Here is a 22399-nt window from a genome sequence, read left to right as displayed (position 1 = left end):
AAGCAGATGAACGCATGCATGCAAAAATGAGCCAAAGCATGATCAAAGGTACCACCTCTGCAGCAATACACAAGCTATCACAGACATCCATATTTTGTTCAATATTTTCTTACGTGGAATTTTGATATAAACACGTATTTTAAAAGTCACCCCCTCTCCCAAAAAAATGGCTAATGACTGAGTGGCAAAGACCCCCCCCACACCCCCAGGCTAAAGTTGCTGACCACGGGATGTTTTGACGAGGAGACCAAAGGAGCCTGGGTCTCAACAGGCATCATTCCTCTTCTAGTTAGAAGTTTAAAGGAAACTAGTCATTCTAGATGGTCAGCGAGGGGCAAGGGTAGAAAAGTGAAAGAAAGATTATCTCACCGAGATTCTTGACGTTTGCAAAGATCCTTTTATTCCCCTCCCTCCTTCCCCCAGCTTATCCTGGACAGGTATCACTATCCTATTTTAAAAACTCAGCAGCAGCAGCAGCTTTGAATCAAATGGTAATAAACACAGGGAGGAAAACCCTCTAGATAAAAGAACTTCAGTCAGCTAGATTTCCCCTTCTTCTACATTAAATAAAAAGTTGCTGGAGTGGACACTACAACTACAAGAGGAGTGAAGAAAATATTCTTCTGAACCCTGCTGTCTCCCCAGCCAACATCCTGTTACATCGAGTCCTCGCTCAGAACAGACTGGCTACAGCCACCAACAGCCACGTCTGTGAAGGATCATTTTTGCCCTTTAATTTAGGGTTCTGTCTCCAAACCCTGCCAAAGCAACTGCTCTCTATTACAGTTGGACTTCTCCACCCAAGCAACTCAGAGACCTGGAGGAGGAAGTAGAATAAATATTTCTAACTCTGAATAGACATCCTCAACAAGTCTACTCCAGCCAACTGCCCCCACTTTAGTTCCTGTCTCCCCTGATTCTCTCCTCCCTGGAGCACCTCATGAAAGTTGACACGCCCCAAGCAATCCCAAATGCCACTCCAGAAAAGAGGCAATACACATCATTCTGCATAAACTAATTGTAAAACCCTTTATAGTAACTGATTAAAGTCACAAGCCTGTTAAATGGCCAAAAACCACATCCGGATTGGAAGCCCTTCCCCTCCTCGATCCATAGAAGAAGGTTCAATCGTCATTGACTGGACTGAGCCTGCGAAAGGGGCTGTGATCTGTGTTATGTGTGTGTGCACCCACTCATGCTGGGTGGGCTCAAGAGAGGAAGTCAACATGAAGATGGGTTCTGAACACATCTCTGGGGACTGTTTCCAGATCAAGGGGCCAGGGAAACAATCTGAGGCCACTGTGGCTTTGTCCCCTACAAGGGCACAGGAAGAACAATGTAAGTAGTCACTTCCTGGGCATCTAGGGATCCCCAACTCCTGAATGCCTACTTTGTTAGCTTACCAAGCACAGAATACTAGGACCAACATGCCCATCTCCCACCAGGTACAGGAAGATGCTCTCATTTCTTCCTTCCTCAGACCCTCCAAAGGACTCACACAGTCCCCTTCATCCTGAATTCTTACATTAGCTACCTCATCTGCAGAATCAAGATGATTCCCCTCACCAATATCCCTACCCTACATGCACCTGTGACAATAGCCCCAATGTGTAATATTTCGGCTAGGAACCTGGCCTGGCTTCAGAGTATCACCAACAATAGAATATATGGCCCATTCCCATAAGGCACCATCAGTAGCATTCTCCACTATCCTTGCCCCGTCTCTTCAAGCCTTCTGTCTGAAGATGGGTAAGGGACATAGTGATGAGGTCCATAATCTACAGCTCTGGGGCTTTGCCCTGGTGGGCTCCATCTCCCTCTCCCAAAACGTGACTTTTCCTTTCAGCATACAGGTTATCAAGCACTCTACTACACATATGCCTTTCACTATGCCTGCCCATCACTGCTCTGTACCAAATACATGCCAAATTCCCTATGCGTGTGTAAACATCCTAACCTACTGCCTTAGATATATGCCCCAAGCTGCCACACACGGAGACCAGACAGGAGGCAGAGTTCCATATCTAAAACAATATCATCATCATCATCATCATCATCGTCATCGCTAATGTGTGATAGCACCAGTTTACAGTTACAGTAATGGAGGCTTCAGGAGTTTACCATAACTTTCCCAGTTTCGCAATCAATGCCCACTCCAAAGCTCTTGCTTTGAGACACTGGACTCTCCTGGGGAGACCTTCCCGCCGCACTCCCGTGGAGGACTGAGTGAGGGACCTAGGGCAGGTCAGGAGACTGGCCCAACAGCTCCCTCTCTCCTTGAACCCCAAGAATTCTGAATGATTCCTGTCCGCCCTGCTCTCGTCACCAGAGAACTCCGACCCCACAAACAACCTTTAAACAAAACTATTTTTTTAATTTCTGAATTCTCTGATTTCTCCTCTTAAAGATAAGTACATCCAATCAACAAAACTAAACTATCCAATCAAATTTCACTCAGACTTAACATTTTCCATTTCAAGTGGCCAAAACATCTGGAGGAACGACTAATTTTTTAACTGAAACCCAAAATGAAGAAAAACTGAAGTTTTCCTTAACCCCCTTTTCCTAAGGAAATGGTGAAAGGATTGACCAGAATATATGAAACAGACATGGCGGCAAGGGAAAGAAAAAATGAGAGCTCCTCCATTTCTCTGCCTCCTCTCTAAGAGAGATTTTTTTTCTCCACAACCCTCCCCCTAAACTCTGAGCAAAATTCCCACCCGTCCTGACAGGCCCCTTATATGCTTTTAGCCACCCAAATGGCCCTTGTCTAATAATCAGACTTGTCCTGAGGGGTCTTCAAAGTTATCTGGACAACCCGGTCATAAATTCTTGTACTCATCCAGCTGGTTGCTGTGTATTCCATTCAAAAGCGGTTTACTGATGGTGAGCCATGCCACACAACCAGAACTTCAAATCCTGGAAGCCTGGACTTCTGCAATAGGACAGCAATGTCTGGTGGTGTTTGTTCTGTATAGAGTTACATTTCAGTGTTTGCCAATCAGGTTTTCTCCAACTCTATTAAAATGATGAGGTCCAGACCTCCTTTTCTCCTGTGATGAACCCATAATCAACACACATTTTGTTTCAGCAGTTGGTGTTTAGGGGGAAAGCTTGTTCAAGCCTTTTGTTCGTTCATCCCTGGCTATTTATTGCAAACCTACTGCGCTGCAAAGGTAGGTTAAGAAGCAGGCCTTCCAAAGCTGGCTCTGCTTTTTCAAAACCAGGACGACCCCTTCCACGCACAAAAACTACACGGCCGCCTTTGAACAAAGTCTGAGGGTATGCCCCAGTTCTCCTACTAGAATGCGGTCAGTGGACTCGGGGGACTGGACATCTCTCTGCTGGCAGCGCTTCCTTGCCATGCTTGTGTTATCACAGGTGCTCTCCTGCAGGCTCATCTTCTAGCCAAATCAAACTTTTATCAAGAACCAAATGAACATGCACTTTCTTGAGTGCGTGTTTTTTGAGGAGACCTTTTCTTGTTTTGTTTCGACAGGCATGTAAAAAGGTGCAGGCAAGGAGAGGAAATGTGTTCAGCACAGGTGGAACTGGGGGGTAAACTTTCTATTAAGCTGGAGTCAGACACTGGCTGAGACCCCGAGAAAGGTCTTCAAAGCCTAGCCAGTGGCCAACTAGAGGACCTGTCGTCTCTCTTTTACAACATGAATAAAATCCATCATAGAGCCCCTGGTTACTATTACTCCCTTCGTTATTGTTCCAGTCAGCCTTTGGGACGTGGAGACAGATAGTCCGTTTTCTAAAGATTACAGACTACTTGACACTGTTAACTCTTCCAGGTTCTATGCCCGATGGCCAAGGGACCTCGGACACTGGGAAAGGGCCACAGCTACGTGCACCTCCATTTTCTCTCCACCTCTCTCATCCTCTTCTTTTCCCCTCACCCACTCTCTTCCCCTCTCCCCTGCCTCTTCACTTCACATTCACCCAGGGGCCTTCTGCTTTTGCCTCAGGACGGAAGGGTCTTCAGACAGCCCAGGCGCTGTAAAGGTCTGCGCCCCACAGCCGGGGGAAACTCTCCACGTGGGCGAGCTTTGGGATCTGGGGGCTCCAAGGACTAAGGCGGAGGCTGTGGGCTGGCGCCCCGCAGCCCGAGGTCTCGGGGACCCTGGGGAAGGAAGCTCCTGGGAGACCCAGGCCTGCGGATGTTCCTGGCAGGGGCTTGCTCGGCGGGGGGAGGCGGGGGCCCGGCGCTGCGCGGGCAGAGACTGCGAGGCCGGGCGGCTCGGCGGGCGGGCTGGGAAGGGCCAGGCCAGGGCCGCGGGCGCGGGCTCTCCAGGAAGCGCCTCCAGCGCGCCGCGACTTTCTCTGCTTTTTGAAAAGAGGAAGGGAAGGCAGGCAACGCCGAAAGCAAAAATAGCCTTGCCGTCCCCGAATCTACCACCCATCTTCTAAGCCCGGTGTCTGCGACCCCCTCTGCCGCGGGTCGCCGGGCGCCTCCAGCCGCTCCTCTTTAAAAGGGAAGCGGGAAACCCACCCCAACCCCCATCTCTCTCTCTCTTTTTTTTCCCCCGTCTGGAATTTCCAACCCAGGACGAACTCGTCTGATTTCTCCAGTCTCCCCTGCTGTTTTTTTCCTCCCCTTTTCTCTCCCTAACACTCCCATCCCAAAATCTAAGCTGCACTTTCTGGAAGGCATTAGCCACATTTTAAGAATCTTTTAAGAGGATGGGGAGCAAACAAGACTGAATTTAAAATCTAACAGCTCGCAAAATGTCTGTTCTTCAAACGCCTTCGGTTCATACATTTATTCTAATGACACTGTCACCACCAATCTCCCCCCCCCCCCAAATCAACACAGGTACAACCAGTATGTATCTCTTCAACACAAAAATCCCCAAACTTCAACAAATAGCACTTGCTGGTCTCCGTTTCCTCTTTCCACTAACTAAACCAGATCTAAATTTTTAAAAAATGTTTTAAAATCGTATATCCACTAGCCTATCTGAATGGTATCTTTGTCAAGTGGCTGTTACACATTAAAGTGTAGAATAAACAAACTCAGAAAACAAGCCTTAAAGTACCCAAACACATAAAACAGATTCAAATGGCATATATTAAGGTAATTTAAAAAGATTAGAAGCCCAGAACCTTTGAATCAAGATTCTTCCAATGGTTAATGTCATGTATTTCATCTCTAAAACATAATTATAAGAAAGAATGTTTTGCTCTTTTTCCACCAAACACTGCACCATTAAAGCTTTACATTTGGAACAGCTAACTCTATTTTTGAATAAATTTGTGATGGGAATTATAATTCTTCCCCTTCTTTACTCCAAAGTTCTCCATCTAGGAAATTCATGGAGTAAAATTTCATCTTTCCACTTTGGGTCAGAAAATACAGGGTTCTGGAAACCTACAACTCTTCCAAAGCATGTTCAAATACCAGCGTCCTTAGGGAAGTCATCTTGAAACACTGAGCACTAAATGGGAACAAGTTCAGGATTTCTCTAGCAGTGAAGAAAATTTAAATTTGTCAAGTTTACTTTCTAGGCGGAAATTAAAATGGGGAGAGTGAATTGGTTTCCACCTTTCCTCCAAACAGTGCAGAAAAATTTAAGAATCAACCATTTTTTAAACTTATTTAACACCCAAAGAGCTAACCTAATATTAGTAAGAAAACCTTTTTACTAAAAGTGTCGTAAACTGTTTCTAGTTTAAACTTATTTGTTGAATATGGGGATCAGATGTATCTTTTAACTACAACCACTAAAACAAAAGTGCCTGAAAATCCTCCCACTCGAGCACTTTTTACTCCTTTGTTTTTTTTTTTAAAAAGACATTCCCTTGTTTCTTAACCCCCCTTATAATTCATTTTCAGCCCCTCAGAACAATTTTCATTAAAGGCAAATTCATTTCCCAGGGCAAAATTTTCTTGCTTGTTTTGAAAACATTCAGTGATCCAATTATTTCTTCAGAGCCTCTGCATATCACTTAAAATTAAAAATAATACTTTTGCCATTTACAAGACATCCCTTCACAGAGATTTTTAAAGCTGCTAACTTTAGAAAATTAAGCTGTAAAATCAGAATGAAGTTGGAACACTTTCTCTTCTGAGTTCTCACACATATGGCTGAGACCAGTTTTTTTTTTTTAATAGTTGGAAATTTAAGGGAAAGGGCTGGCCCACCTCATTTTAAGTCAGCTTAGAGAAAAGAACCACCATTAACCTGCCTAAGGAAATCAGAGTCTTTAATGTGAACTCGTTGCACTGAGAAAAATCTGTACACATCTCTTCCATTTTTTTCTTAACAGCAACACCTTTTATTTTGATGACACCAGTTGACAGTAGGTATGCTATCTTTAGGTCACATTCCTCTAGAAAAAGGCACACATACTGGCAAATGAAACAAAAGTTTAATTCCCTTAAAAGCAAGTCATTTCCCCAAATAAACAAGTCTCACTAAGAGGGTAGCCCTTTATCTTAACTACTCTTAAGTCTCTCAAAATAAAATACACATGCAAACCCTTTCCACAACTGTCTTAAAAATACTTTTGGTTTTTCTCCTTTGTCCTAATATTTGACAGTTACTATATGCCAATTCTCAACAAAAAGACAAAATTGTTGATCAAAATTCCAACACTGACTAAGAGGGAGTTTAGGAAGACCTCAGGGAAATTTAATGTCACCCATTTTAAAAACTCAAATTACCATTTCAGTTTAGATGTATGGTGTTCAGTTTCTTGGGTTCTTAAAAGGGTACAAATTACATTTATCAAACAGATACAAAGTTAGAACAAAACATATTAATACTTCAAAATCAGGGGTGCTCAGGGTAACTCCTGTAGTATTTTGTTTGATTCCACCCTTTAAAACAACAAAAAGCAAAAAAAAAAACCAGGAACATTTAGGTTTTTATGAATCTCTCAGAAATGTTTACAGTCATTATTCATTTGGAACTGAGTGCATCAAGAAGAGTTCTCTATTTTAAACAGTGAAAACACAAGAGCATATATACACAAAATATATATGTACAGTTGTTCACTTTGCTCGAGATATTAGTCATAGTTAATTAACTAGTTCCTGTTCTATACATGAGATTGAAAAAGCCAGTATACACACCAAATGAATACTTTTCAGACAGACTAAAAACACATACCACAACATGCTTCCTCAAAGAACACAAAATGATAGAGCAAACTGACTTCATGAAAACAAACTTTCTTTTTTTAAATCCCAAAATTTAAAAAATTGATTCATTCTAGAAAAATGAAGTGCCTTCTCACCACTACCCCCAAAAAATAAAACACAACTGACTCAATGTTTGTGCTCAAAAATTATTTCAGGAAGGGGGAGAACACACAAAAGATCGAATTTAGGATAATATGGGTGTGGAAAGGAAGATTTTGTACCCACTCTTCTCACAAAACCCACCCCCCTCCCAACTCAAAAGAGCCCTCAGTAAGACATTTTGGAGGGAACAGGGAACCTAAAAATGGCTTGAAATCAAGCAGATGGCTTAGGGAAAAAGATCCATAAATACAGAGCACCATAAAAATTAAAATATAAATGTTTGAGGTTCCATTTCATCACATTTTGCTATTTCTCCTTCTTTTCACTGCATTCCCTTTAAAATTTAAACCATCCTAAAGAGCAAAAGAAAAATTTCCACATATTTCAGAATCCCAGTTGTTCTGGATATTTCTCATCAACATGTTTCAAAAACTCAGCTTTTTTAATATTTCAAAATGTGAATATTTTGTGGATATTTCAGTTCAAACACCCACAATCTTCTCAATAACTCTACTAGTGTCAGTGTATGTTTTTCTCTTATTCCCATCTCCAGGAAATGTTTCAAAATAATAAATAAGACGTTTTTTTCTTCCTTCCGATTTTATTGCCTCTTTCCTCCTAACTCTAATTGCCTTTCCAATAACAGAGTATTTCAAGCACTTGAGCTTAAGTCACAAGCTCTGTAAACATAGTTACAAGCCATATTGATCATCTATAGATACAATAGTTCCAAGTTACTTAAATCTCTCAAGCTAAACCACTGAACAGATTATCTCACATTAAACTTTCTAGATCTTCTTAGCAGCCTCCAAAAAAGCACAGCCACCCATCTCCACCTTCCCACCTTGAAGACCGGAGACTATTCTGAAATGCAGCAAGTTTCCAGTTGAAATGAGAGGAGGGAGCGAGAGGATCAAAGATTCACTGGGGTTTGCAACAGAGAGAAAACTCTGCACTGTCAACATGTTTAAAGTCAGATTTGAGAAAGCAGAAAGACTCTGCCCTTATACTTCCCAGCCAGAGTTCAATGAAAGATTTGAAATCCACCGTGAATCGGATTTGGGGATAACATGATAGAGGTACCCCACTTTGCTGAAGTGAGGCTAGAAAGGTATTGGAACACTCACTCTCTCTCACACATATACACACGCACACCATTCATCCAGGGAGTTCTAGACCCTCCAAAGAGCCCTAGCTCACAGCCTGAACACAAAGCTCTCACCCCAGATGGTCCCCTTGTAACAATGGACTGAAGGAGTGGGGGTGGGGGGGGCTCGCAAAGGATAGTACGGCCAAAGCATATTCTTTGCAAAATCCAGTTGGGAGGGGAGGACGTGCATGTGAGGGACCAGGAGTAGGGCTCTGTGAACAAAATAATGTCCATGCCTGTTGCAGAAATATAAATGAAGCGCAAGTATAAGATAATTCTTTTGGGAAACGGAACTCATTCCACGTCCCCTAGGGAGTGGAAGGAGACCCCCACCAATCCACTGAAGAATTATGGTGAGTGAAGGGTGGGGGAAAAAACAGAGAAAACGAGGCCTGCTAGGAAGTTGCAGAAATGTCCATGAGTCTGAACTCTTGAAATCTTTTTAGCTTCCCCACAAAAATGGCCCCACACCCCTTGAACAAACTCCACAAGGTTTCTCCCCTATTTTTTCCCTTTCACTTCTCCAAGTAACATCTCTGAGCCCACCCCAGCCCCGGCTTATTTATTTATTTTTTTTTACAAGCTGTAAACCACTCATTACAAGATCTTAGCCAGTCTTCCCTCCCTGCCCCCAACATCCGGAGTTGGGGGTGGGAAGGCCAGTAATGGGTTTCTTCCACTGGAGACACTTTGGACCCCAGAACACAGCTTCTCAGAGCCCCAGACTGACCCCGCTCCCATCCCCGCCCGGAGAAAGGCTCTTTCCTACCTTTGTTTTTTGGGGACCGAGTGTTCAATCTCTAAGCGTTTTCCTTGCAGTTCCACTTTCCCTGAAGATTAAAACAAGGAGAGAGGGAGACAATATGAGAACTTGAATGGGGTGGGGGGGCGGGAAAAGGACAGAGAAAGCCATTGGGGTAATTCAGGAGTTACTCGGATCCGAGATCTTCCTAGGAATCAGGCAGTGAGTTCCGCAGCCGGATGAGAAAAGGTCGCTCTGGGAATGGTGGAATCTATAAATTCATTGTGTTTTCGTTATTTTTGTTTCGTTCTATTATCTCATCGAGGCCGGTTGAGCAGCGGGTCGTTCTGGGAGCCTGATCTGGGAGAAGTGCGCGGCCGCCTCTCCGGCTCCCAGATGTGGGGAGAAGGGGCCGAGAGAGAAAGGCTCTCCGTTTCTCCCGAAGTGTGTTGCAGGGCGGGGGGGAGGGGGGTGCGGGATGAAACTTTATTTTTCGGTCGAGCCAGGGAGAAGGGCTTCGGGCGGCTGGGCGGTCACCTGTCGGGACTGGTCGGGAGGAGAGGCCCTGGGGGAGCGGAGCGGGGCCCCGCTGGGAGGGTCCCGGCGGCCGCGGTGGCGGCGGCGCGCGCCTCTCGGCCCAGCCTCGGCGGCTAGGGAAGCAGCATGGCGACCCGGCGCCGCCGCCGCCGCGCCACCCCGCTCACGCCCCACTTTCAAATCAGAATGGCTCGAGCCCCAGGCCCTGGGCGGGAGGCGGGACCCCCTTCCTCTCGGGTCCTGTCCGAAGGCTACGGTCCCTAAGGAAACCCAGGAGATCGGAAACGGAGCGGGGACCCCTGCCCCGCCTGGAAAGGCCTAAGGAGGAGGCAGGGGAGCTGGGGGTGTTCGCGCTGGGGGCGGGGGCCTCCAGCCGCCGCTAGGGAGGGGCTCACGTGGAAGTAACGCCCTGACCGGGTCGCCTTGGTGGCGACCCCCCACTACTGCCCACGGGGGCTCCCGCCCCGTCGGTGGGGGGTCAGGGGATCACCTTACTAAAGGCTCCAGCTTCTGGTCTCGGGTTGGGAGGAAGGGGTGAGGAGATGCCGAATATTTGCGCGCGCGAGGGGAGTGGGGGCCGGAGGGGGCGTCGAAGGAGCTGGGTGCAGGGTGGGTACCGAGGCCGAGCCCGCAGGCCGCGGGGAGAGAGGAGTTGGCGGGCGAGGACAGAGGCGGCGCAGGTCTCCGTTGTTCAGGGATTTCGTTGTGGTTTTCTCGGGGCCGTGAGTGCGCTCTTACCCGAGAAAGTTTCGATGGCCTTCATGGCCCAGTGCTCGTCGGGGCAGTCCACGAAGGCATAGCCGGATTTGACCAAGAACTGGCCGCTGTAGGAGATCTTGTGCTCCGCAAACACTTTCTCCAAGTCCGCGGGGGTCACGCTCTCGTTGAGGTTGCCGATGTAAAGCTTGTTCATGGTGGCGGGCTCGGGGCGGGACGCGGTCCCTGGCGAGGCCGAGCGAGCGGGCGCGGGCGGCGAGCCTCCTAGGCCGAGAGGCGGGAGGCCGGAGGCGGCAGCCGCAAACTTTCTTTGCACCCCACCCCTGAAGTTGTCCGGAGCCCGGCGGGGAGGGCGGCCCGAGGGCGCGCAGAGGTCGCGGCAGAGTTCGGGGAGGCCCGGGAGAAGTGCCCGCGGCGCGCTGGGAGGCGGACGACGCGGCGCTGCTCCTTCCCTTCGGTCCGAAACCCCTCCGAGCGGGCTGGTGTGTCACGTTTCTCCGCGGCCGCCCTGGCGCCGCCTCTAAATAAAATCGACTTGAAAAAAAATGGAGCGGAAAAAAAAAAGAAAGGCGAAGCCACGTGGTGAAAGCCCCCACCCACCCTGCAGGGGAAGACCCCCGACGCCTCCGGGCCCATCGACCCTCCAGCCCGGCCCAGCCCACCAATCTCCCGCCTTGGGGGGGGCGCTCAACTCGCCCCCGGGTAAACTGGGCGGGGTGGGGGAGTCTGCGCTCCCGAAGCTCTACTCGCCCCCTCCCCTTTTGCAAGAATCTGGCCCCAAGGGAGGCGCCCCGCCCCCACCCATCCCCCTACCCCGGCCCTAGCTGGGGGAGGGTGGTCGCGCCCAGAATCTCCCACCTCTTTATGGGTAAAATGTACGGTGATTTTTTATTCGTGTGTTCGGGGGATGGGGGAGTTTGCCCACCCTACCTCGGTTAACTGCTAGCGACTGACAGGCGGGGGACGGCCGAGAGAGACAAAGAGAAGCCGAGGACTCTAGGGTCTTCAGGAGGGGGTCGCGCGAGCCGGTGATTTAAAAAGAAAGGCGCTCTTCCCCTACATTTTCAAGTAGGGGGTCTGGGCCTTCCCGGCCCCAGCCCTAGGAGACTCCCTCGCCTCCGGGAATCCAAGACCGAGGGGCCCTGCGAGCGCGGGACCGGGAAGCTGGGAACACGGGGGGTCGCGGCTGGGAGCGAGGAATCCACAGGAAATCATGTTTCGGGATTCCCACGGGAGAAAGGGTGGCTCCCACCCGGGGTTCGGCTGTTGAACAACAAGGTCTCGGGGTCCTGGGGGAACGCGCGGCTCCGGCCCAAGATGACCCCAGGGGGGGGGGATGCTGGAGGGGAGGAAGAGGAGTGGTAGCGTGAGCAGACCCGGGCGGACCGAAGGGGGAGGTCTCAGGGAGGGAGTGACCGGGTGAGGCGAACGGTCCCTTCTCCCTCCCTGGCGCGGGGACAGACAGGTGGAGTCCCCTGCGCCCGCTCCACCCCGCGCGGCGACAGCCGCTTTCCCAGCGCGGGGTTCGGGTCCCGGAACTTTGTTTGGGGTGCAGGCTTCGGATCCGGGCGGGAAGGCGGGAGAGGGGCCGCGGGCAGGGGGCCGAGCGCGAAGCCCCGCCCACGTCCCCAGGTCAGGCCCGCGGAGGGAGGGGGTAATTTCCGCTCGGCGCTCGGCTGAGCGAGGGGCGGGAGCTCGGAGGAGGGGGCGGCGGCCCCTCCCCTGCCCGTGCCTGGGGAGGGGGAAGCGGATCCGCCCTGGTCCCTTCCCTCGCCTTTGACCAACTCGTTCCGGATCCTCCGGCCCCGGGAGCCCGAGGGACGGACCCGACTGGGCAAGGGGCGACACGTGGGCGGTCGCGCCCCGTCTCGGCGGTGGGGGAGGGGGCAGTTGGCGGCGCGTTTCGGCGTCCCGGATACACGGCGGAGAGCTGGACGCGCGGTCCACGCGCAACCGGGATCCCGGCCCGAGGGGCGAGCGCGGCCAACGAGTTTCCAGCGGCGGGGGCTGGGACGGCACCAGGGGGTGGCGGAGAGCGCGGCCCGGGGACCCCGGAGCCCCCTTGGCCAGGGAACCGGGGAAAGAGGGAGGTGGACCTCCAGTAAAGCCAGAGTCTCCGTGAACTGGGCGGAAGCTCGGGGTTTGCTCCGGGTTCTGCAGGAGGGAGAAATCCTGTCGGGGGCACGCGTGCTGCGAGGGCAGGTGAGGAAGGGGGTCACTCTCCCTTTCCCGGCCCCCGACCCCATTGTCTCAGTCGCCTGCAGCCCGGGCCGACTCCGCAACACGTGTTGGCTGCACCGATATGAAAGCCTTGGGTTTTTTCCTTGTGATTTTGTGTGCAGAGTCAGTGAGCTGAGTCCGACTTGGGCGCACCGCTCTTCTGCCAGACGATTTCATGCCGTTCACAAAGTCGGGAGTTAAAAGACAGAACGCTGCACCTTTGTCCCCCTCCCGCTTGTCCCCGCGCGCTGAAAAGAAATGGGGCTTGGGCGTGGGGGCGGGGGAAGCCTTCCAGCTCGGTTTCTCCGTCTCCACCACCTTCAAAACCCACCCTCCAAATCCGCGTTTTGTTCTGGACAGCCACGTGTTTGTCGGATTTTTGTTTTTGTGATTTTTTTTTCTTTCCATAGGGCGACAGAAATTAAAATAGTGTAAGCCATTAGTTGCTGAGTAGAAAAAGAATTTTGGGGTGGCTGACATCTGTATCCCACCCTCGGTACCTCCTCCCACCCTCCCCCCTGTTTCTCACTCAATATTTAGTCAGTTCTTCACCATAAACAATTTTAAAACAAACCAACGAGCTGGAAACGGTGCCCACCACATAATAGGCATTCAATAAACATTTTTTTAATGAAAAACAAGCTAATACAAACTGCAGAGCAAAGAAAATTCATAGGAAAATTACGAGTCCAGAAAAAAAAATTATCTTGGCCAGAATGTGTGGGTCTGTTTCCCGCGGACTTTTCTCGGTGATGTGTGTGGACTTTTGAAAGGGCTAAAAGATGGTCTCAGAAAGGCTGCTGTGTTCCTTGGCCTTTTCCTAAAGAGGAGCCCCAATCTCCTTAAATCTTTTCTGTTAGATTGGGGGACAAAGAAGAAGGTACTAGGGCGGACATTTCAGTTCCCAGAAACTTTAAGTGCTGTTTCCTTCATTTGATTTAAATCTTTAGAAATTAATAGAAGCACCTCTCAAGTTTTCTCCCTGGGGGACATAGCCACTACTCTCTCTCTTTATTCCTAAAACAAAAGCAAGTTACACCCCACAAAAATCTCAACCCAGACCTCTCAATGCCTGTGAAATGCAGCCCACCTCTTATCCTAGATTCAAAGAGAAACAAAAAAATTTAAAATAATTGAATTCAGTTCACTTTTAGGTTGATTTTTTCCATTTAAAAAATAGAAGTCTAGATGTTAACTGGAATTAGTTTAAATGCTTTTAAATGACAGTAAAGGAAAAAATATGAATTTATTAAATTAAAGTTTTACCAACTATTGCTAAATTGTAACTGATTTGTTCTTTTTAAAAATCAGCTGTTTCACTGAATTCTAATCCCCCCCCCCCCCCAACACACACACACTACCAAGGGCTTCTGTGTATAGTCAGAGGCTGCAAGAACACAAGAGATTGGAGACAGCTGGGGTGAGAGGCAGACCTTTTTAGCCCCCAAATCAGTCTTGCCTCAGTGACCTGGCTATTTTAGGCTGGGGTTGGGGGCACTGAATGATGTTGATTGGTGCTTCATCTCTCCCCTCTGAGTGAGCTCAGCACTAAAATTAACCTGAGAGAAGGGTTATTTCTTGTCAAGACTCACATTCCTAGGTGAGGGACAGGCATGGGCCGAGTTGGGATGCCATGATTTATCATCACTCTTTTCTTTGTTTTTTAAATATTAAAGACAACTAATAAACATTATATTTGTTTCCAGGTTTTTTTTCCACACAGCTTTTTGGGGAAAGATTAACCTTCAATGCAGAATTAAATTTAGTTTGTTAGAGTTAAAAATATATATGCAGGATAAATTGTTGTTTTCTTTAATAATAATAATGTATTATTGTTGATGTTATACTTCTTGGTCTCGTCTTCCTCCTCCTTCATTTTTCCTGGAGAAATATTTGGTCTAGTTACAGGATTCAGTTCTCTGAATTCAGGAACACTGAAACTTGATTCCAGTTTAAAGATGGGATTTTGATCCATTTTCCTTCAGTGTGAACCTACAATTACATACAGAGAGAAAAAAAATTAAGAGAATAAAACATTTGTAAAAATTGGAAATATAAAGTTAAAAAATCAACAATTCCACTATTGTCATACAAAATTAATTTTATTTTTGAATATTTCTTCCAGTATTTATCCATTTAGAATAATTTTATATTTTGTCATCGTATTTTATCTTAGTTTTTCACTTCTGTTATACCATAAGCATTTTCCCATGCTGCCTCAAAGTTTTCATAACTATCATTTTTAGCAGACATGTAACATTTAGTCCAGTAGATGTAAGTTAATTATTTATTAATCATTATTTTTAGATATATAGGCTACATCAAATTTTTTTACTTTTGTAAGTAGTGCTGAATAGACATTTTGGGGGCATGTAACTTTTTTCCTCTTTTGATTAGCTCCTTTGGATAAATCCCCAGAATATATATTGCATTTTAAATCTAACATTTATCAATGGCTTTCTATTTTAAAAGTTTAGCATGTTTTACAAAAGAGAAGACAAAAAAAATTGGAAAGCAGGAGAGAAATGCATTAAAATAGAATTTTTCCATTTTTTATTTTCTAATGAATCATAATCAATTTTGAAATAAAATTATGGTTTCTATAAAACAGAGAAAAAGAAAAATCCATACTCCCTGACATATGGCTACTTTGACTTCAAAGTTTTTGGAGGAATTTGTTTTTGTTTGCTCGGTTTTTATTTGTTTTGTTGCTGTTGTTTGCTTGTTTTTTCATTCTTATTGCCTGGGGATATTTTGTTTCTTCTTGCAACTTGAAGTCTAGTGTGGCTTTCCTAAATGCATGTAAACCTTGAAAAAGTGTAAATTAGTCCCAATTTAAAAGTACATGCAGCATTTTCTCCTGTCAAATAAATAAGGATAATTAATTATATAAAAAGTAAAAGAATTGTAAGCAGAGAAGGAAATTGTCCTCCTTCAAATTCTTATTTAAAAGGGTTCAATGTTTAAAACCTTAAAAAGAAATGTGTTTATTTCAGAGATAGAAGAGACTCAAGGAGAAAAAAAGAACTTTAAGAACAATCATTTGTTTTTCTAGGGGTCACACAATGTGTGTGACAAAACTCCCCACCTTTTTGTTTTGGCTCAGGTTTACAATGCAGAAACTTTTAGATAAGGAAGGGAATCATTTATTTTATTAACTTTTTAAAAAATGGGTGTTTCCAAACCCAATGTGTTAGTAAATTACACTACAGCACACTAGCCCCTATTGACACATGTAAAAGAAATGGTCAATAACATTCCTCCCACTACGCTAGTACTGCCTTCTGCTTTTTTCCCACTCCAAACTCCCTTGGTTAAAAGATAATGAACCACTTTGTTTAGTCCCTATTTTGCACAAAAGGCAAAATAGATCACTGGTTAATTTTGGGGGAAATTGTACAATTCAAGGAAAGACAAGGAAATAAATGTTATTTTTCAAAATAAAACAAATTGTAAAAAGCAACAAAAAAGGGAATCCATAACTAAATATTATTTAAGGTGGAAATAGTAATGAGATAATTTTATACTTGAAATATATGTATCTTCTAAATATTTAAGTGATTTTAATTCAAAAAGAATCAATTACAACATCAAACTCCATGCAGTTAATTCAATTTTAGCTATGTAACATTTATGCCTTTTAAGACTAAAAGAATTTTTCTATCTGGAAAGCAAATTATTTTTGTTTGCTTGTTTAAAATTTTACTCCTGATGATAAGATTAATTGATTTTACTTCTGTTTCAGTTAGGATTTGGGGGGGGGGGAGTAGCTGACAAATATTTCAGAGCTTAAGAGGGAATGCTACTACGGTTTTTCATATTTAAGTTTAAAAAATTAATACATACCCAATTTCACCAACATTTCATCACTAAAATACTCACAAAAAAACGCTTCAATCTGTCTGTGTTAAACAAACCAGTTTTACAAAGAAAAGAGACCCCCACCTAATAATATGTTATTTTTTAAAAACTAGTTGACTAAACTGAGATACACTTCAGAAAGTGATTTCTGATTTTTATGGGTTAACCATCTCTCCCATAAACATTCTCAAATTTTTAAGAATTATTATTAACACAACTTAACTTCCGTTCTTAAACAACCTGAAAGTATTTGCTCAGCAGTTGTATGATAAATTATTGAGTAAATTTTCCTGATTTTCTTTGCATTTCTAAAATGTGTTTCTAAAATGTGTAGGAAACAAATATTAGAGGTCCTTCTAAATTGCTCTGAAATGAGGTTTATGGTCTCTTTCCCTATCTTCCTCTTCCTCCCTGCCCCTCCCCCCGCACCTCCCCTCTCTCTCCCCCCTCCTTTTGTTCCTCCATTTTTCTTCCTACTCCCGACACTGTCAATTCCTTTCCTCCTCCCCCTTTACCTTAACGCTCTTCTGTTTTTCTTTTTTCTTTGTTACTTCTCTTCCCCCTTTTATTATTCTCTGGCGCCTCTGCCCCTCAACCCATTTCTTCCCTCTTTTTAATCAATATACCCACCCCAAACTTTCTGTCTTTTCTTCACTCCTTCCCTTTTTCTTCTTCCTCTCCCACTATCACTAACTTGTTATCATTCGTACTGTTATTTCTGGTGAAGTGGAAGGATACAGAGATGCTTGAATTATTTTGTACACAAAAACGAGAAACTCGTTACATTTTTGAGGAGAACCCCAGGGTGACTCAGACCCCAGAGCTCCTCCACCCCTGTACTCCCAGCATGATTGTCTGAACAGTCACTAGACACTATTACTTCTTTGTATCATTTTTCTGTGTCTTATGTTGCTTATAACTAATGTTGTTAACATTTTATGTATCAAATCCTTGAGGGCAAAGACTATATATCATCCAGGGAGTCCAACACAGTGCCAACAGGTGTCCAAAAATATGTATTAAATAAGTATCTTTTGATACTGTCTGGGAAGAAGACAGGGTTAAAAATGCTGTGTTCAGCCTGTAAGTACTTTTTCTTTTTTTCCTCCCTCCCTCCCTTCCTTTCTTCCTTCCCTCCATCTCTCCCTTCCTCCCTCCCTCCCTCCTTTCTTTCTTTCTTTTTCTTTTTCTTTCTTTCTTTCTTTCTCTTTTCCTTTCTTTCTTTCTTTTTCTTTCTTTCTCTTTCTTTTTCCTTCCTTCTTTCTTCTTTCTTTCTTTTTTTGTAAATACAGTACTCCATTCCACGATGATCAGATGAAATACAAGTAAACGTAGTCGTTCAAAAGGCTGATAGGTCTACATCAACAATAGCAACCAAGAGGTATCTCTGGGCTTGTTGCGCCCAAGTCTTGCACCCAATGTCCACTGATGAGCATCCTCTATCCCTTGTTCCTTGTCAAATAGCCTCAGAATTCTTCTCAACTCAGGGCTTCAGTCAGTCAGTGGCAACCATGCGTTAGTTGGCACATCCCTTTCCCATCCTGATCTCCGTGATGCCACACAGCCAGGATGACGATCTCTAGGGACAGTCCACATGCGCCTCCTGCCAGGAGCTCTCTTAGGGTCTTCCTTCTGGAATGTAACTAGCAGCCAGCCCACTAATCATGTAAAGAGTTCCTATTTTGTATTTCATCCAAAGCAAAAATGGCACCCCAAGACAGCCTTCCAGCTCAGCGATTCCCAGGATGTCTGATCCAGCCACCTACCCACAGCAGATGCTTATTGAATATCCTAGCTACCAGATCACCTGTGAACACTCAAGGAAAAGACAAACCAATTTTTACAGCAGGCTAGATTAAGGCAAAAATTAAGCAGGTCATGAAAACACATTTTAATTTCTAATACTCATTACTAGTAAGAATATAGCGAAGTAAAGCATCCTACATGGCTGTGGGAAAACAATGTTAAGGCGACGAAAACCTTTAAAAATTCGTACTGTTTGACTTAAAAATTGCACTTTTGAGTAACTTTTCTACCAAAAGTCCAGTACATAAAACATTTTATTTAGCCTTAAAAAGGAACAAAATTCTGATACCTGCAACAACATAGATGAACCAGAAAATGTGATGCTAAGTAAAATAAGCCAGACTCAAAAGGGCAAATATGTGATTCCACTTACATGAGGTACTAGAATAGTCAAATTCATAGAGACAGGAAGTAGAATAGTGGTTACCAGACGCTGGGAGGAGGGGGTGGGGTGGGGAGTTAGTGTTTAATGGGTATAGAATTTCAACTTGGGAGGATGAGAAAGTTCTGGAGATGGATAGTATGATGGCTGCACAACAGTGAAAATGTGCTTAATACAACTGAATTTTACACTTAAAAATGGTTAAAATTATAAATTTTGTTATGTATATTTTACCATGATATTAAAAGGCAAAAAGAAATTTAGCTTTTGCAAAATCTAAAAAAAAAAAAAATCTTAATGAGCAAAGATGTGATATTTATCAGTCAAGAAAAAAAAACTTAGCAATATAAATGCTTAAAAATAGAGGAATCTTCAAGTAACTTTTAACATAGCCACATGGTAAAATATTATGTAACCATTAAAAATTACGTTCAAAAAGGGTTTAGGAAAACTTGGAAGAAGTTTTAAAAAAATGCACATCACAAAAGTAATTGTGCTCATATAATCCATGTGTTTGGAACCATCTGAAAAAAAAATACTACTTGTGCATAAAAGCCTGGAAATTACAGAAACTCTTGCACATGCGTACCCATAGACATGTACAAGAATATTCCCAGCAGCATTGTTTATAATAACAAAACCTAGAAACGTCCATCGACCAGAGGATGAATAAGTTAAGCCAGGTACAGTCATGCGATGGAATACTAGTGAGCAGTGACAATGAATCTGCTTCAGCAACACGTATGAATACGGGTGAATTTCACTAATGCTGATTTCAAGTTTATAATTTACACAATGCTGACTTAAAAACAAAAACAGAGACTGAAGAATATACACATTATGGTTCCATTTATATAAGTTCAAAAACATCTGAAACTAAACAATACATTGTTTAGGGAGGCGTCCAGAAAAGGTTAAACTTTAAAGAAAAGAAAGAATGATAAAATTCCAGAATGTGGTTACTTCTGGGAAGTAGCCCAGGGATGATCGTAGCGGGGCTCACAGGGACTTCAAAGATACTGGGGATGGATGTCCTAGTTCTTAATCTGAGTGGTGGCTAAGCAAGTGTTTGTTTTCTTATTCTTGAAACTGTATGTGTATAGTTTATATTTTCTTTGGCGAGTTTGAATATTTCATAATAAAAATTAACTGAAGTAATAAAAAGCCTGGAAAAAAACTGTTAACAGTAACTCTTTGGATTTGAAAATATTAGTGTATTTCTCTCTGTTCTTGTCTCTCTTTCTTTCTATCTCTTCCCTTCTCTCCCTATTTCTCTCTCTCTCCACTCTGCTATATTTTTCAAGATTTCTAGACTATTATATTTTTATAAGAAACTTAAAAAAAAAAAGTCAAACGGGTATTCAAATGAATCATCCCAGAATACCTTTACAAGCCAAATAGGGAATAGTTTTGGGTTATCTGCTCTTCCAAGATTTGATGTAGCCAGAAATTCTCCTTTTATTAGCAAACCAGGGTTGATGGTTAACTGCAACGCACCCTGATCAATCACGGATGTATCTTGAGTTTAGCTAAAAGTCTGATTAATTATGCATGTTTTCATAATAAACTGAGAGGGTATGTGCTAAAACTTAGGATCAGCATGGTAAACAACAGGAAGCAAGCACTCAGATTCACACCTGCCCAGTCTGTCCTGGATCTTCCAGATAAATTGCTCCTTTCAACTCCCATGCTTGAGTCATTTTCGTTTTCATTTGCATTCACTGGAAATCCTCTAAGGGTGAAGCCCATTTCTTCCTCATTGGTCTGGGAGTTTCTTGCCTTGGGACCATGTCTTTCAACATGTTGAAAACCACAGGGCAGGATCCATATTGCTTCCTTTGTCTGAGTAGTTTCCATTATTTTCACCATGTAAGATCTTCTTTATTGTTTCTCCATGAGCTCAATGTTTTGAAAAATGTTGCCTGTCAAAAAATTCCAATGATCAAATCATAAAAAATTGTTCTCATACTGAGTGGCTGAGCAGAACTTCTTCTCTACACAAGTGGCAAGAGGTGCTGCTACTTCCACCAAAAGCAAAGGGACTTGGAATTGGAATTTGCCCACACAGCCTTGTCTGGAGCAAATGTCTGATTTGTGTTAAATGTCTTAACTGGCTGAAAATAGCCCATAGATACCACTGTACCCATTACACCTATCTTCCTTCATTCTTAGAGCCCTGGATCTGGGGAGCCTAGGGTTTGAGAAATATTACTCAGGACCAGCTTTCTTAGTTCCAGCACTTTGCCTAGGAGGAGAGCAGAAGAGAAAAGAAGAGACAGGGAGAGAACATTGTAAATCGTGGTAAACACCCTGAGGTACGATAGTATCATTGTTTCTACTTTATAGGTCAACTATGCCACAGATAAGGAGCAGAACCAGGATTCTAAACCAAGTGCACATGGACCCAAGTCTTTGCTCTTGTCTTTATACCAGTGGAGCGTTTAAAAATCCCAATGCAACCCACACATGTATCACAATTTGTTTTATGCAAAGGTGTAAAGACAACTCAACGGAGAAAATGCAATCTTATCAACAAATGGAACAATTGGATATTCACGTGCAAAGAAAGAAATTTCCTTCCATATTTCAGCCTATATACAAAATTAACTCAATCATATACCTAAATATAATCATTTATGTCATATAACTAACTGTAAAACTAAAAACTATGACTTCTAGAAGAAAATCTTTGTGACTTTGGGTTAGGGCAAAGTCACAATTGCACCAAAAGCAAATCAGTGACACCAAATGCAAAATTCATACACAGCAGAATTGATAAACCCGACTTCACCAAAACTTTACAAACTTCTGCTCCTCAAAAGTTACTATTAAGAAAATGAAAAGAGAAGCCACAGGCTAGGAGAAAATATTTGTAAATCATATATCTAGTACAGGACTTATATCCAAAATATACAAAGAACTCTCAAAACTCAATAACAAGAAAACAAACAACACTCTCCCCACAAAAAAATGGGCAAAAGATTTGAACAGATGTGTCACCAAAGAAGATATACGGATGGCAAATAAGCTCGTGAAAAGACATTCAGTATCATTAGTCACTAGAGGAATTAAAATTAAAATCACAGTGAGACCCCACTACATACCTATTAGAAGGGCTAAAATTAAAAAGAACAACCATATCCAGTTTTGGTAAGACTGGAGGAACTGGAACTTTCATACAGTTGGTGGGAATGTAAAATGTTACAACCATTTTAGAAAACAGTTTCTTAAAAAGTTAAGCACACCCCAATCCTAGGTTTTTACCCAAGAAAAATAAAAGCATATGTCCATCCAAAGACTTATTCACAATTGTTCATAGCAGCTTTATTTGTAATAGCCAAAAACTAGAAACAACCTAAATGTCCATCAACAGGTGAATGGAGAAACAAATTGTAAATTCCATATGATGGAAGAATATTACTCATCAATAAAAAAATGGGTTATTGATCATGCTATAATACAATTGAATCTCAAAATGAGTATGCTGAATGAAAAAAACAGACAAAAAGCAGTACATACTGTACGAGTCCATTTCTATAAGATTCTAGAAAATACAGACTAATCTACAGTGACAGACAGCAGATCAGTGTTTGAGAGGGGAGTGAATAGTAGGAGAGAGGGACTCAAGAAAATTTAGGGGATGATAGATATGTTCATGACCTTAATTGTAGTGACAGTTTCATGGAAGAAAATATATGTCAAAACATCAAATTGTACAATTTAAATTAA

The 22399-nt window shown here is 43.8% G+C and overlaps 1 protein-coding gene across 1 annotated transcript in view; it reads right to left on the bottom strand.

Annotated features, from left to right (window-relative positions):
* Positions 1 to 10697, bottom strand: part of IGF2BP1 (insulin like growth factor 2 mRNA binding protein 1) — a 38918-nt gene extending 28221 nt beyond the window's left edge. The window contains exons 1-2 of the mRNA XM_070560610.1: positions 10423 to 10697; positions 9175 to 9235 (exon numbers count right to left, since the gene is read on the bottom strand). Of these exons, the coding sequence (XP_070416711.1) occupies positions 9175 to 9235; positions 10423 to 10597 (236 nt within the window). The 5' untranslated portion in view covers positions 10598 to 10697. The remainder of the gene's footprint in view (positions 1 to 9174; positions 9236 to 10422) is intronic.
* Positions 10698 to 22399: the final 11702 nt, after the last annotated feature.

The sequence above is a fragment of the Equus przewalskii genome, chromosome 10 (assembly GCF_037783145.1).
Source record: "Equus przewalskii isolate Varuska chromosome 10, EquPr2, whole genome shotgun sequence".
Taxonomy (NCBI): domain Eukaryota; kingdom Metazoa; phylum Chordata; class Mammalia; order Perissodactyla; family Equidae; genus Equus; species Equus przewalskii.
Note: the sequence above shows the minus strand (reverse complement) of the source record. Positions and strands in the feature narration are given on the sequence as shown.